General features: G+C 45.4%; 1 protein-coding gene across 1 annotated transcript in view; it reads right to left on the bottom strand.

Moving 5' to 3' along the window:
• The window catches only part of LOC145327235 (uncharacterized), a 101625-nt gene that overhangs the window by 31473 nt on the left and 53956 nt on the right, over positions 1-16196 (bottom strand). The window contains exons 11-12 of the mRNA XM_080170818.1: positions 15433-15487; positions 14800-14849 (exon numbers count right to left, since the gene is read on the bottom strand). Coding sequence (XP_080026944.1) covers positions 14800-14849; positions 15433-15487 — 105 coding nt within the window. The remainder of the gene's footprint in view (positions 1-14799; positions 14850-15432; positions 15488-16196) is intronic.

Below are 16196 nucleotides of genomic sequence, written 5' to 3'. Positions count from 1 at the left end.
GCACTTCACGTTGGAATGGTAACGTTGTGGCTGAAGCGATTCAAGAGCGAAGCAACTCGTTCCCTTCGTTTGTACGTCTCCGCTAAGTTAAATAACGAATACTACACGCAAGTACCCACAGGGGATTTTATATGTTTCTGGATAATTAATTGCAGCTATGATTAGCTGCCCACAAATTGGAGTTGATACTCTACTAACAACTGTTTGTGCGGAACTGATGTATTTTCAATAGACAAGTATAGTTTACACAAAATTAATGAATACATATTATATCAATATACATATAGGAAAATTACAGAGAGTATTGAAGTATTGAGGGGGCGTTTCTGATCATACAGGGATGGCAAGGGATACACGTAGGTCTGCGTAGGATATATCAGCAGGCCGGAGTGTATGTTGAGTTTCCCGTTTAGTCACGTTCAGTTGTGCATGGAAAATCTCCGTGATGCATTGAGGATGCCAAATCCCTGGATAACTGGAGCTCTCTTCTACAAAAGTACATAAGTTAAATATCGCCTAAAACCTACACGCGTAGATGATAGAAAGGTCAAATATACATATAAATGCGGAGCATTATATGTATATTGATTTCTTGGAAAAAATATGGCCTCATATGAGATATCACAAGATTATCAAGATTTTAACAGAATATAATAAGTACAAATGTTTCATAATTAAAACTCGAGATCCGTCATTTGTGGGCTTAAAAATTCAAATAAAAGAAAAATCAATAGAGAAAAATTAACGCTTTAAAATGGTACTAATTTCATAAAAATCTGTCCACTCGTTTAGGATCACGAAAATGCCATTCTGTTTATTTTACAAGTATCTCAAGTAAGACCCACTACACAGGGGTCCTGAACCCATTAGGCACGGCCAACCTCCAGTCATATCTTGATGACGTCCTGACCTTTCACCAGGATACCTGGGCCCACCTGGCTAGGCTCCGGGAAGTCTTGGAAGCCCACCGCAGGGGAGGAATCCGCCTCAAGCCAGCCAAGACCAAGCTGTTTCGAGCCAAGGTGGACTATCTGGGCCACACCCTCAGCCGTGAGGGGATAGCCATGCAAGAGGATTATATTGACCGTATCCTGGACTGGCCGGCCCCCATCACCCCCAAGGACTTGCTGGCGCTCCTGGGGTTCTTTGGATACTACCGCCTGTTCATCCCAGAGTATGCCGACCTCACCTACGAGATGAATCGGCAGAAAACGGCCAAGACACTGACCTGGACGCCTGAGATGGAAGCCCAGCTGCTACAGCTCAAGGACAAGTTTCGCCAAGCCCCCATCCGAGCGCCGCCTAGGTTTGACTTGCCGGCTGTGTTCCAGCTCACCACAGACTTCAGCAGCCGCGCCATCTCTGCCATCCTCAGCCAATGCCAGGACGGCAAGGAGAGGCTGATTGCCGCCGTGGGGCGCAAGACAACCGACCCCGAGACTCGCTACCCGTCCTGGAAGGGAGAGATGGCCGCCATTATGTATGGAATTCGGAAATTTCACGGCATCTTGTCCTACCACAGCTTCCAGATCAACACTGATTCCTCAGCCTTGCTACAGATGAAGTCGCTGAACACATCCACAGGGATGGTGGCTCGCTGGCAGGAGGAGCTAGCGGCCCTAGATTTCACTGTCTGCCACCGTCCTGGCACCCAGAACACCAATGCTGACGCCCTCAGCCGCTGGGAGGACGATAATATGCCGACAGCTACCGCTGAAGAATTAGCAGAGCAAGCTGAGTACATTCACACCCTCTGCCAGCTAGGGGAGCCCGCAGCTGGCCGGCCCTCTGCCGCACGGCTGGACCCGGCTAGAGTGTTAGAGGCACAGACACAGGACCCCCTCTTGCTCCGTGTCCGCCAGTGGGTGGCCGATGGCAAAGCCCCAACTAAGGCTAAGCTGCGCGGCAAGGAACGAGACGAGCAGCAGTACGCCAGCCGCTTCGCAGCCCTGGGACTCGACGAGCATGGCTGCCTCACCACCACTGACCAGACCCTGACAGGAGAGAGAACACGATACCTGCTGCCTTCGGCCCTCCAGCAGGACGCGTTCTTTTTAGCCCATGGGACCCCCATGGCCGGGCACTTTGGAATGGACGCTACTATTGCCCGCGTCGCCATGCATTTCTGGTGGCCCAACCTGTCCCGTGACGTCCGCCTGATGGTTCAGACTTGCCCTGAGTGTGTACAGAAGGTTACCAAGGAAAGGTTGAAGTTAGGGATACACGTGCCCTCCCGCCAGGGGTATCCACAGCAAGTCCTGTTTATTGACCTGGTGGGGCCGCTGCCAGAGACCCCAGCCGGGAACCGCTACATCCTCACCTGTCAGGATGGGTTCAGCCAGTTTGTCAGCCTCTACGCCATCCCCAACAAGCGCACTCTCACAGTGGCTGAAGCCCTTCTGCACCGCCACCTGGCCACGTTCGGATGTCCCCTGAAGATCCACTCCGACAATGGGATGGAGTTTACCGGCCAGGTATTCAAGGAGCTGGCCTCCAAGCTCGAAATTGGTCTGACACATCCACCGCCCTACAACCCGCAGTCCAACCGGGTGGAGAGGTTCCATCGGACGCTCAACACAGGCATGCGGCTGTTCCTAGACAGAGACGACAACAACTGGGAGCCACACTTGCCTGCCATTGCCTTCGCCTACAACACCAAGGCCTGCAGATCCACGGGCGTGACCCCGTTCCTGGCCTACTTTGGGAGAGAGGCCAAACTTCCGGTGGACATGGTGCTCCGGCTGCCAGACACTGAGTATGCCTCGGTCCCAGCCAACGTCCAAGCTCTCCTGCAACAATACCATGCCGTGTACGACGCAATCCAGCAGCGAGAGGAGGGAACCATCCGGAGGAGCGCGGCCGCCTACGAAGGCACGGCCAAGTACGAAGTTGGAGACCTGGTCTGGTATCTGGCCCCCCGCCTGGTGCCAGGGAAGGCAGCCAAGATTACCAAAAGATGGACTGGCCCTTGGAAGATAGTGCGACAAGCCACAGACGTCCATTATGTCATCAAACCTGCCTCTCCAACAGCCAAGATCTCGGAGGTCACCGCGCATGTAGGCCGACTGCGCAAATACACTGGAGATGTAACTGCCCATCAGATTCCAACAGACATCCAAGGCGACCTGGACGGCGACGAGGACGCCACCGAGCTGCCCCCCGGAGCTGCGGCGCTGCCAGCTAGTGACCCAGGACAGTTTCCAGTGTACCAGCCAGCCGCCGCCGCCCCACAGCCTAGCGGCCAGGATCGCGACCCTGTAGAAGAGAACCTGCAGCACCAACCCAACGAACCACCGCCGCCGCCGCCAGCTCCAGAGCCACCTAGAGATGCCATCTGGAACCCTGATACTGACATGGAGAACCTGCCGGCCAGCAGCGAGCCTGCAGGAGGAGAGGCGGCCACTGAGATGGAAGAGGCGGCCCCAGAGGACGAAGCTGAAGCGATGTGCCCCCTGCTGATGACAGCCGTCCCCATCCGAGTGGGAGCTAGGAGGCTGGTAACCTGGACCAGGCAGGCGCCCCCATGGAATTTTACGCGCCTTCATCCATCGTTATTCCCCCCTTGGGAGCCTCCAGAGTTAGCCTAGGCCTCCGTGTCCAGCTACCCGCCGAGACAGAACTAGTCCTGCAGACAAGGCAAAACTTCCAACGACGGGGCCTGGCCGTCGCTAACCCACGGCTGGAAGCCAACCAGGAGTTGACAATGTTGATATCCAACCACAGCCAGACAGAGCAGCGAGTGTCCCGCGGAGCCTGTATAGCCAGAGCTGTCCTCCACCGAGCTGTGCCCCAGGAAGATGTTGTCCTGCGCAGACAGAGGTTGCCGTATCCCCAGGTTCAAGGCCTGGTGGCTCGGGAGCCCCGCAGCCCTTGAAGGGGAGGTTGTGGTAATACGGCAACAGACGGACGGGCAGTTTACAGAATTGCTACGCAGTGACTTATCATAACAAGCCTTCTGCACTAATCCCATTATATCACCATTTACCTCATGACCGCCGGTGACCCCGCTGTCCAGCGGTCAAACTGGCCTGCCTAAATATGGGGAGGGGCACGGACACGCAGCTATCACGCGCCCCTCACGCAATTATACAACCGGGAGGCGCTGCCTCCCCTTTTACCACAGCTACCCCCGCAGACTGTCTACCGCCGTGGGCTAAGCCCTTGTGTCCCACACCCCCTTCAAACCTAACCATTGTTATAATCTGTTGTATATATATAGTAAACATCCATTGTAAATATTATTCAGTTAAATATATAATTTCTGTATGACTAAATCCTGCTAGTTTGTTTTGGTAGAATAATTCAAGGCTAAGGCTCGTTGGACTCGAACTCGCAACCGGTGAGCTGAAACGTTCGGCTTACCACACTATATCTATTGCCATATGGGTATTAAATTCTTGCCGAATGGTGAAATTTAATAAAAAAATATAAGTCGGCAAAGTTAAATGTGCTTAAAATCAATTCATTTGATATATCCACCGAAAAATAAATCTAAGCTGTATTATTAACACATCTAACTATTTTAGTTAGGAGATTATTGTCCTTGTTTTGCTATTTCTTAAAAACTGTCAACTATAAATCAAATATATTATTTTGCTGAAACCCGAAGCCAAAAAATCTGTCATTTTCGACCATTAAGACTTTAAGAAAATACAAAGTTTTTCTTATTTTTGTTTTTAAGTTAAAACTTTTTAGTAACAATGCTACTCTACATCTAGGGCATCATCGTCTGATAGACACCGCACAGACGAGTATATACACACACACTTACACAAATGATTACTGTATTATAGTTAATTGTTCTCTTTGTTGAAATACTTTAATCTTAAATTTGCTGTGCTACTTGTGGATGTTTCTACTCGTTGTTTCAAGAAAAAAAGTAAAATTTTACACGTAAGTTTAGGTTATAAAATTGTATGGTTTATATTTTGCTAGATTTTTTACGAGGATATTTTAATGCATTTTTACTAAGCTGAAAAAAAATAATATTATTTTTTGGTAAACAGAAAAAGACTCAAATACAATTTCAATTCTATACCCCTCATCTATACAAATTGTTTCAGATCTTTTCCGAAGATTCTATTATAATTATAACTTTAAGACAAAAGTCTAATTTTATAAATTCTGTACCTTTTGAAACCTTCTCACTAAAATCTATTTCGAACAGTTCTTTATTTCTAAATTTGGTACAAGAAGCGTGAGAGATTGAGCAGAAATTTATGGGAAAGAAAATGAATATACCAAGAAATATGGATTGGGGCAATCAGAAAAGACTAAATTCTCCGTAGTTTGAAGAAAAAAATATTTAAAATGGCGGTTACAGAAAAATCACAGCCGCAACAGCCAGCTGTCAACTATTGGACAGTAGCAGACAGCTATCAACAACCTGGAACCGCAAAGTTTAAATTTTTTAAAAATCCCTTCCCCCAGAGATTAGTGTGAAATTGAGGCGGGTTCTAAAATTATTTTGCAATACAAACTGTCACACAGCAATAATAGCAAATTTCAGATAAGAACATAGAGTAATTATAAATGTTTTTGAGATACTTAGCAACAACTTAAGATTGATCTGGTCTGGAAATCAATTTGGAAAGTGTCCATACCTTGTAGTTTATATTAGAAATTTTTGATAGGTTACTTAAGATTAACATTCCTAGTACTTTACCTAATCAACATAAGAATCGCCATTCTTAAAATCACAAAGAAAGTATGACAATATCAATTTAAAACATCAATATCAATAGAGCAAAAAAATCATTTTCGAACTTTCTGATTATGATTTCTAAAATATATCTTAAGTTTAAGATAAATCTGATGATTCTATCATACCTAACCTTTAGTTAAAAAGCTTTATTTTGAAATGACTTAAAGAACTTTTTGTCATCTTAAAGTAGAATAAATTAGTTATTTTGTTAAAACACCCTAAATCGAGGTTAAAGGTCACCTGTCGAAACTTTGTTGAAAGGGTTTTAAGTAGAACTACTGTGGTATGCGGCAGCTCTGGACCATGCAGAAACCAAGACATTATAGTGATGCTACGCACCTAGCTAAATCCTGTTATTCTACAATTATAAAGCCACCTGAAAATATGTCAGATAACGGTACTGGTTTCATCTCTCAGTTGTCCTGCAAATGGAGGGAGGGGTGTTACCCCTCCCTCTCCCATCTTAAGCACCGGAACCTTCCCCTTCAACCACCAAGTTATCAGCACCACCTCAACCCTGAGGATAAAGGATCTAAACCTGCCCTCACCTGATAGAATCACCCCCACACAGACTGTTGTTGTCACAAGTAATCATCAAACCTTCCCTCTTCAGTACCCAGACCTACCACTCAACCCCTCTATGCTTATCTACCTATTGTTCTGCTCCATGGGCTATCCTGCCTGCCCCAGACAGGGATAGCCATCTACCTAACCATTGCAATTATCTATGTTTTACTGTATGATTTATCTTTAACTATCTTTATTCCTAATCCACATGTATTTATATTATGGTTAACTGTATTCTTAATCCCCCCCACCCTTTCCAGGGATGGGGAATCATGATTGCCTAAACTGACTATTGTATATGTATTATAATGCTTTTATGTTATGATCATTTATTCCTATCCATGTAGTTATTGTTTGTTGTATATAGCTTTAGTATCCTTTAAACCTCCAATAAAGTGACAACTGAAATAGATGTTGATTCTTGTCTAGTGAATGCTAGAGAAGCGTAGCTTCTCTATAGTAAGGTGTCCACGTCTGTTCACACTGCCGTAGTCTTTATTCGAACTCTGGTGTCTGCCATTTACCCTAGGCGGATACCACAACTTTGGTGACAGCTGTGTGAGATTACGGCGAACCACAAGTGTAGAGCAGACGCGCATCTGAGGCTAAGGTACTCCCAGCAGTGAATCTGGCAAAACTGACGCAAGCAACCTGAATTACCCACCCTGGACAGCAAAGTTTAACTCTGCATCCGGCAGTTGTGGAAGCGAGACAGCGAAATTTGACGAATAACCGCGAGCAGCGCTGATATCTAACGGAGAATTGAGCGCTCAAAGGGCTGAAACAGGCCTGCGGACCGGCTGAAACAAGCCAAATAAGTGTAAACGGCTGAAAATAGGCCAATTTTACTGCAAGAGATAGCAGGATCCGAACCAGTGGCGCTAGCAGGACGGGACATTCCCTGCCGCCATCAGCTGGATTTGGATAAGCGGCGCTAGCAGGACGGGACATTCCCTGCCGCCGATAGGCTGAAACACGCCACATAGCTGCAAGCGGCGCTAGCAGGACGGGACATTCCCTGCCGCCGATAGGCTGAAACACGCCACATAGCTGCAAGCTGCGAGCCAACATACGAGTGTAGTGCACCAGAACAGAGAAAAACTACGTCAACTCCAAGTATCCTGAGAGGCTACAACGCAGCCACCCATCTAGAAAAACAGATATTAGGTCACATTGCAGGGATTACCACCCTGTTTTGATGGCTAAACAATAGATTTATGAGCAAAGCTTGGCAAACAAATTGTTGTGTTGTGATAAATCTAAAAATAGAACAGGCTTGGATTTATTGTGTATTGTGATAACAGCTAAAAATAGAATAGGGTTAGTAAACAAATCTGTTATGCAATTGTGATAAGGACAAAAATAGAAGCTAGATGTAATATAATAAAGACCCTGATATACAATCAAATCACCTCAAGCCTATAGCACAACAACAATACACCCCTTATTCCAAGGGAAAGGGAGGAGCCCCTCTCCATTGAAGGCAAATACAATCAGGGTGATATAATAGATAAGCCTAGGATTAAGAAGAAAAGGCACTATTACACCAGCACACAGTTACCTCCCTCCCTCACAAGGGAAACGGACGGAGTTACCCCCGTCCCCTCACGCGCTTCCCCCTTCCTACCCACACTAGACTAAGTCCGTCTGTAGTGGGGGGCTAGCGATCGGACACACAGAGCGCCATTCACGGGTAGCGCAACAGAGTGCGGAAAATATCATAAATCCAACGGACGAAGCGGACCAATGAGAGAGCGAGTTGAGGGGTGAGAGCGCGTTTTCCCCGTGTGCGCGGATTTGACGGTGCGGACGCGCGTTGCAAGGACAGGAGATTTCACGCACACACACACACACACACACCGGAGCGGAGCTACTCCATAGCATTTAACAGGGGTATTTTTAGCAAATAAAGAATTACAAGCTTCTCTCCTTCTAGCTCTAGTGTGATAAAGGAAAACCCAACCAGTTCCTTAAACCCGCTCAGACCCTCAACATCTTCCTAGCCTGCCAACCCTACTTCAAAGCTGAATGGTTAGTGAAACAAATATATGTATATATAAATACCCAAGTGATAAATAAGGTTGTTTTTTTTTGTATCATGGGTACAAGTAAGTGAATACTAACCTCACCAAACAACACTGGAAACTGATATGGTAACTGAACGAAAGTACGCCCACCCTGTGGACATAGCCTGACTTGCTGCCCCACACTGGGCAGTGGTGGTGTGTACCTGGACCATTGACCTTCATAGTTGTGAACTATATACAGAGGAAGCGTGATTTTTTTTGGAGCAAGGAGGAAAAGCTAGCTAGCTCTGGGGATATTCCTATACACGTATATATATATATATGGGCGTGTAGCCATGTATATATATAGATAGCCTACCTATCCATATATCTACTAGCGGATACGCTCCTAGAGACATCTGTGGATGCCTAACATATTCCCTGTTACCTTTAAGCTAAGATCCGCTGGTTACCACAGAAATCAAGAGCTATACTGGAAAGGAGAACAACCCAGGCTCAACAGTTAAACAAGACGCTGGCACCAACAGACCAACCCCCCGCTACTTATCATGGGGGCGCGCCAGCCACAGAAACTCTTGAGCCAGGAGGACCGAGCCTACGGCTACGTGGACTACCACCCTAATTACACAGCTATAGTATTTATACTAGGGGTGAGCCGGCTCGAACCTCCTTGCGGCGCGGCTACTCTACTCTGCTTCTATATCTACAAGATACTACTTCTGTTATTACTTTGGCCTACTGTGTTGAGTACAGTGAACATCAAACACATGCCAGGTCACAGACCCCTGGTCCCTGAGATGCCCTTGTCTGGAAGGGTGACTGAATGTCCGCTGCACAGCTCCTGTTCAGTTGGTGCTCAACGCACGAGAAATAGCAATACTGGACTGGGGATTGCTGAACCTGTAGGTGTCCTCCTGGGGGTGTTGAACGATGCAACTGAGCCTAATGAGAAGGTGACCAGCTTCAGAGACTTAGTGGCCAGCCCCAAGATGGACACTACCACCAGAACTGAGACTCCAACGGGGCCCAGCCCTAGGGCCAGTACCACCTGTTTCTGGGGTGGAAAGGTCCTCCCTGGCGCTGGCCTCACCAAGCTGGAGGATGGGGAGCTGTCCCAGGGGAATAGGCTCTTCACCCAGATGCCCGACGCGTACCTGGGGGTGGGGGAGCCGCCACCCAAGCCTCCCTGGGAGCCCCCAGGCATGGAACGACTGGGGACCGGCCTAAGGATGGGGACTGGTGACCTGCTGCAGTGGAAGACTTTACCCAGCACGGAGGGAGCAGGGTTGACCAGCAGCAGTGAGGCTGTTCCCCCACACTCCAAGACCAGATGCCGCTACTCTGTTGAACCACTGCACATGTCCCAGCCAAGTTCCCCCATGCTGCTGAAGATGGAGGCCCACCAGGATGCAGAGCTCCAACCAGGGAAGTCAATAAGAAGGCCACCCCTTGCCAAAACCAGAACCACCGCAGGGGCTCCCCACCAGCAGCTGACGGAGCCTGGCAGGGACGCAATACCAGCTGGCAACTCTGGCCCAACTCAGGTGGCTACCAACAGTCTGCTGACAGTCCGGAATACAGTTCAGGCTACCATCAGTATGGCATCTTCTGGGCCTTGCTGGTCCACCTGTGGGTACCTGTCCACACACTGGCCACAGGTACCCCCCAGAGATCATAGCCCCCTTTCCGACTGGCACCATCAACGGCCTTTGCTACCAACCACCTGGCATACCCAGAGGCAGGATCCCTCATGTGGAGAAGCACCTGCAGAAGCTAAGGCCGAGGCTGGCCTCGCCACCCAGGGGAGGAGAGCCGCTGTTGGATGGAAGGAACCTGTGTGTATGGGGAGGAGGCTGAATGTAACCAAGGAGCCACCACAAGCAGCCCAGCACCGCCTGACCCCTAGTAGGGGAGACCCTGTTTGTCAGCTGGTGCCCCAACTGGAGGAGGAGAGACCTGGCAGGTTGATACACCCTGGGGAAGCCGGCCTGATGGGACCCAGCTGGACGAAGGGGCGCTGCCGCTTCAACGGCCACACAGCCGCCAAGTGTAGACCCGGTTGGGACCGGGCAATGAAGAAACACCAGGCCGCCCAACAACCTGCATGCAACCAGTCTGCCACCCAGGTCCACCTGGAGGGAGATGCCCAGCCGTCACCCCAACTAGCTGCCGCCGCTGGGGCCGCGGCTACCCAGGAGTCTGTGTCTCAGATTGGGACCATGGTGGCCAGGATCAACGTGCTGGGAGGAGCGGCTGAACCCAACCGGGTTGGCCTGGACCTCAGCCGCAACCACAGGGGACCGGTGTCCGTAACCCCTGTCACCCCCAGCAAGAGGCAAGAGGCGCTAGCCAGCGAGTCTGAGTCGATGTATGGGACGCCAACCGGCGTCGCCACCTGGAAGGAACGAGGGGTGCTTCCCTGCACCACCAAGCTGATGTCTGGGGCGACAACCGTCGCCGCCACCTGTGAAGACTGGGGGGTGCTATCCAGCGCCCCACGCTGGTGCCTGGGGCGACAACCGTCGCCGCCACCGAGAGACCTGGACCCCTGTGAAGACTGGGGGGTGCTATCCAGCGCCCCCACACTGGTGCCTGGGGCGACAACCGTCGCCGCCACCGAGATACCTGGACCCCGGAATGAGCCCGCAGCCCCAGAGGAAGGGGTGACACCCGTCACCCCCAGCCAGCCAGAGCCCCCAGCCAGCAGGGAGAGTCCAGCTGTCCCTCACCCTCAACTGCATCCAGCTGTCTACCTCCCTCAACCAAGCCAGGGTAATTGTATTGCACTGGTGTACCAGGAAGTTTGGGCTGGGCCAAACTTGCCTGCGCCCCCTGCACCTGCCCCAGGAGCCAGGGTATCCGCCATTACCAGCCAAACTGAAGAAGCTTTGACCGCTGCCTGGGGAGTAACACAACTAGATGCGCCAAGTGCCGAGCCTAACCATAGAAGTAGAGGATCCCCAACAATTATGTCTACCCAAGATGGAGACAATGTGCCTGGACCCCTTCAGGCTAGGGGAGGAAATCCGGAGCCTTGTGCCTCCAGTCCACCAGCAGTAGTGTCCGTGGATGGGCCTGTCTCCCAGCCAACTAGAGCGGAGCCACCCTTGCAGATCCAAGACAGCCTCCGGCATAAAGGATGGACTGTTACCTTTCCCTACCCCGCAGGTCGGACTGCCATGCACCACCCTGCCAATGTCCAGAATGAGCCTGAAGGAGGCAACGCTCCTACAGTATGGCAACCACCACCTGCCCGCATTGACAGAGACCCTGGAAGCCGAATGAACCTGACTAGCCCCGAGGGCGAAGAAACTGCGCCTGCATCCAGTAGCCAGCCTGCCAGCAGCAAGGTGATCAACACGATGGAGACCACCAGCCCAGTGGAGAAACCTGAAGAGGTGTATACCAGGCGGCTGTTGGTCCAAGCCCCCTTCATGTGCTGTGCCACCCCTGGAGGTTGCCAGGGTGGCCTCAGAGGTACACATCCAACGGCCAGAATATCCAACAGGACCAGCCACTCCAGCAGATATAGCCGATTCCGTTAGACCTGGGGAGGGCTGGAGTCCACCACCGTCCAGCAACTGGTATCCTGGCGGACCCATTCCACAAGGACAACAAACTGAAGGCCGCAACCACTGTCGGAAGTCTGGCGGTGCAGACAACCCCTCCAGCCTTCCGAGGGGAGAGTTGTGGTATGCGGCAGCTCTGGACCATGCAGAAACCAAGACATTATAGTGATGCTACGCACCTAGCTAAATCCTGTTATTCTACAATTATAAAGCCACCTGAAAATATGTCAGATAACGGTACTGGTTTCATCTCTCAGTTGTCCTGCAAATGGAGGGAGGGGTGTTACCCCTCCCTCTCCCATCTTAAGCACCGGAACCTTCCCCTTCAACCACCAAGTTATCAGCACCACCTCAACCCTGAGGATAAAGGATCTAAACCTGCCCTCACCTGATAGAATCACCCCCACACAGACTGTTGTTGTCACAAGTAATCATCAAACCTTCCCTCTTCAGTACCCAGACCTACCACTCAACCCCTCTATGCTTATCTACCTATTGTGCTGCTCCATGGGCTATCCTGCCTGCCCCAGACAGGGATAGCCATCTACCTAACCATTGCAATTATCTATGTTTTACTGTATGATTTATCTTTAACTATCTTTATTCCTAATCCACATGTATTTATATTATGGTTAACTGTATTCTTAATCCCCCCCACCCTTTCCAGGGATGGGGAATCATGATTGCCCAAACTGACTATTGTATATGTATTATAATGCTTTTATGTTATGATCATTTATTCCTATCCATGTAGTTATTGTTTGTTGTATATAGCTTTAGTATCCTTTAAACCTCCAATAAAGTGACAACTGAAATAGATGTTGATTCTTGTCTAGTGAATGCTAGAGAAGCGTAGCTTCTCTATAGTAAGGTGTCCACGTCTGTTCACACTGCCGTAGTCTTTATTCGAACTCTGGTGTCTGCCATTTACCCTAGGCGGATACCACACTACCCTATCAGCAACAGATATTTGGAATTAGATGGTCTAAATTTTTTGCCTTAAACTTTTTTGCCAGCCAAAAATATCCTTTTTTCCATGTTATGCTTATATGTGTGTGTTACTGTCTTTTGCACTGAGCACAGAACAATTAGAGGTGGATTCTTAAAGAACTTTTTGGCTCACTAAAATCAGTGATGTTCGCAAAAAATTTTTGTGCAAAAATCCTTCAAAATTGCAAAAAAAATTACACAAAATCTTATTGTAATTACCCTTGTAGGATTTTTATCTAATTTTTGTAGATTTTTTATGCGATTTTGGAGGATCTTTAACAAAAATGCCTTACTGATTATAATAAGCCTCACTGATTTTAGTGAGCTAGTGAGCAAAAAAGTTTTTTAAGAATCCACCTGAGGACTCCAATTTAGATAAAGAATTGTGAATGAAGTAAAATTCATTATATTATATAATACCTATACATTTTTATATGAAACCTTAGAAAACAAATTTTCCAAAAAATTCCTTTGACATAATTTTTTTTTCAATTATTGTAGGTCGTATTATATGCGTTATGTAATAAATATTAAATTATTGCCATTTCTGTACTATTCATGAGAGCAATAAGGAAAAGAAAAATCAAATTCGATGAGAAATGGCTAGGATAGACATAAATTTCATAAAAATACACATTCTACTAATTTCACACTTAAATAGACATCTAATTACTGCATAAGAACGACTGGAAATCATATTTTTAACTTTTGTTTTCAGTTCTTTATGACCAAACAAATGACTAGAAGGCTTTTTAAACCTTTAAAGGTAAAAATATATGAAAATAAATCAATACTTTTCTTATATCTTTCTTTACAAACAATATTACAATAAGTTCAAAATTAAAGTTCAAAACAAAAGTGCATAAAATTGCTGAATATTATTTATATAAAAGAATCATTTATGACTGCAAAATAAAAAGTAAAAGATCAAATAAAATAATTTTATTCCCAGTAAATCTTTATTTCAGAGAAATTTTTATAATTTTATTTAAACAAAACCAGTTATGCTCGCTTGTGATACAGCTATAAAAGCAAATGACATTTGAAGGTTTAAAAATTAAGTGGTATAAATAGATTTTAGCAAGTATTGATTGTAATTTAATAAACTTTCTGTGAATAAATCTCTTAATTTTAAACAATCTGAAAGTCTGGATCATGGAAAGAAAACAAAGTAGCAGGAATCATTGTATTTAAAATGATTTACAATAACATATTAATCTATAATACAAAGTAGCTTGATGTCTGTCCGTCCGTCCCTTAAGATCTCTGTAACCACTGGTATATACCTATTGGTCCTGTGGTGGTTTTAAGCTATTTTCTTGGGGGCTGGGACACCCTCCAACCCCCCAAAAAACAAAAAAATCCCCCCTCCCATTTTTTTGTTTATGGGGAAGTTGGTTCACATAAACTACTGGCAGCACCAGTAGTACTTAATTTATTTTTTTCGCCCCAAGAGGCTAGGTTTGTATTTACAAACAAGCTCTATTTAATAAGTAGCTGTGCTCCTCAAAAGTGTAAATATTTAGAGATTTTCAAGGGTTTTCGAATGTAATGAGATATTTAATTCTAATTCATTAGAACTTAATTAAACAGTTAACTTAAAATAAATGAAAAATTATCTAGTAAAATAATTTAATTAAAGTGTTTTAAATAAGCCTAAATTGGTCAACTAATACGTGTTATTAATAGTGCAGCTACCAGGGGAGGGAGGGGACAATGGGCAGTTTATTACACTAGTCCTAAAATGTAGGGAGGGAGGGGACAATGGGCTGTTATTTACACTAGTCTCAAAAGTTTTATAATAACGTTTCCTTATTCGTAGCTGAACAATGGAGTAAATGGGGGTATCGTTATTTTAGCCAGCTGCAAGTATTGCTTTATCAGAGTATATGAAAATCTGGTGCAAAATTCAAGTAATGGTATATTAATCATAAAAACCTACCTTAATGGTAGAATACTGTTGAAGATAAAATGTAGCCACATGACATACACCTTCAATTAAATTCAAATTATTTAACATATTCTACATTTTAACAAATTTTCATTATTCTTTTGATATCAATATTATAAATTTTTTCTAAATCTATTACTGAGAAACTACAATAGTTTTGCATGTATTGTAACAACAATGGAAGTATTTATCAGCAGAGAGTTAGGGGACAATGGGCTGTTATTTTCACTAGTCCCGAAAGTTTTTTTAATAACGTTATCTTATGTGTATGTTACTTTGAGGACTGTAGTGAACTTTGATTAATTCATACACACTTGAATGATAATACGCTTGAACCACTAATTTCAATCTACAGAAGGGGTAATTTTGTGTAAAATCATGTACATCAATTTATCGGCCATTGTCTTATCCTGATTTATTAAATTTATACAAAGCTATAGAAAAGCTGTGCACCTTAAAACTAAAATAATAAATTTTTTATAGTACCTAAAAAAAATGCCGTCATAATTGCCTACCATTGGTCAATTAAAATGTATATTGCTCTGTGTATTAGCCTATCATTGGTTATTTGTATTGTTTGACGTCATTTTTTATATGCACTTTAAAGAGCTTCTGAAGTAATACCTTCATATAAATTTCATTGTCTCTGAATTCTGCGAGTTTGATGTCTGTCTCGTACCTAAATATAAGAAAATATAAAACGTTTTGCTAGGTGTCGAACCTTCCATGTTAAAGAATGATATTTTGTTACAAATAGCAAAATGCAAGGTCCACCAGGGAGAAGGGATGATCCATCTATAGAAAATATACATTACCACAACTTATAGCCAATTTTTCTCCAAAAATATTCATTCATTATTTTATTGGTATACAATAATAAAACATGTAATTGTACAGAATTAAAACAAGATATATTTTGGACCATCTTTAAGGGCGGAAAAAAGGTCTAAAGTATAATAATTTATCATCAGATAAACTATCATCCAAGCGTTTCAACTACTAAATGTAATCTACATAAGGGGTAATTTTGTATATAAATCATTGCCATTGTCTTATCCCTTTAGATCCCTGATTTCAACTGTATTCTTTGGATGCCGCGATAATTTTTTTGTTTGCGTCATATGCGAAGGAATAAAATGGCTAGGTAAAGTATTGTTAGAGTGTTTCTATATCTTTTTATATGTAACTATATCTTCTAGAAAATATTGGAACTATTTTGTCTCATACTTTGCGACAAATATATAGTTGGATACACAAATAGTTACTGTGTTGTAGTACAGCTTATTCCTATACAAGCATTCCGAGAATAAGGGATAACTAACTATTTTATCTCAACTTTATGGCAACTTTTTGTTATTCAAATTAGTAAGTTATTTACTATTTCCCTA

The sequence above is a fragment of the Acartia tonsa genome, chromosome 8 (assembly GCF_053477335.1).
Source record: "Acartia tonsa isolate MP-2025a chromosome 8, ASM5347733v1, whole genome shotgun sequence".
In the NCBI taxonomy this organism is placed as follows: Eukaryota; Metazoa; Arthropoda; class Copepoda; order Calanoida; family Acartiidae; genus Acartia; species Acartia tonsa.
This window is presented reverse-complemented; position numbering and strand designations above follow the sequence as displayed.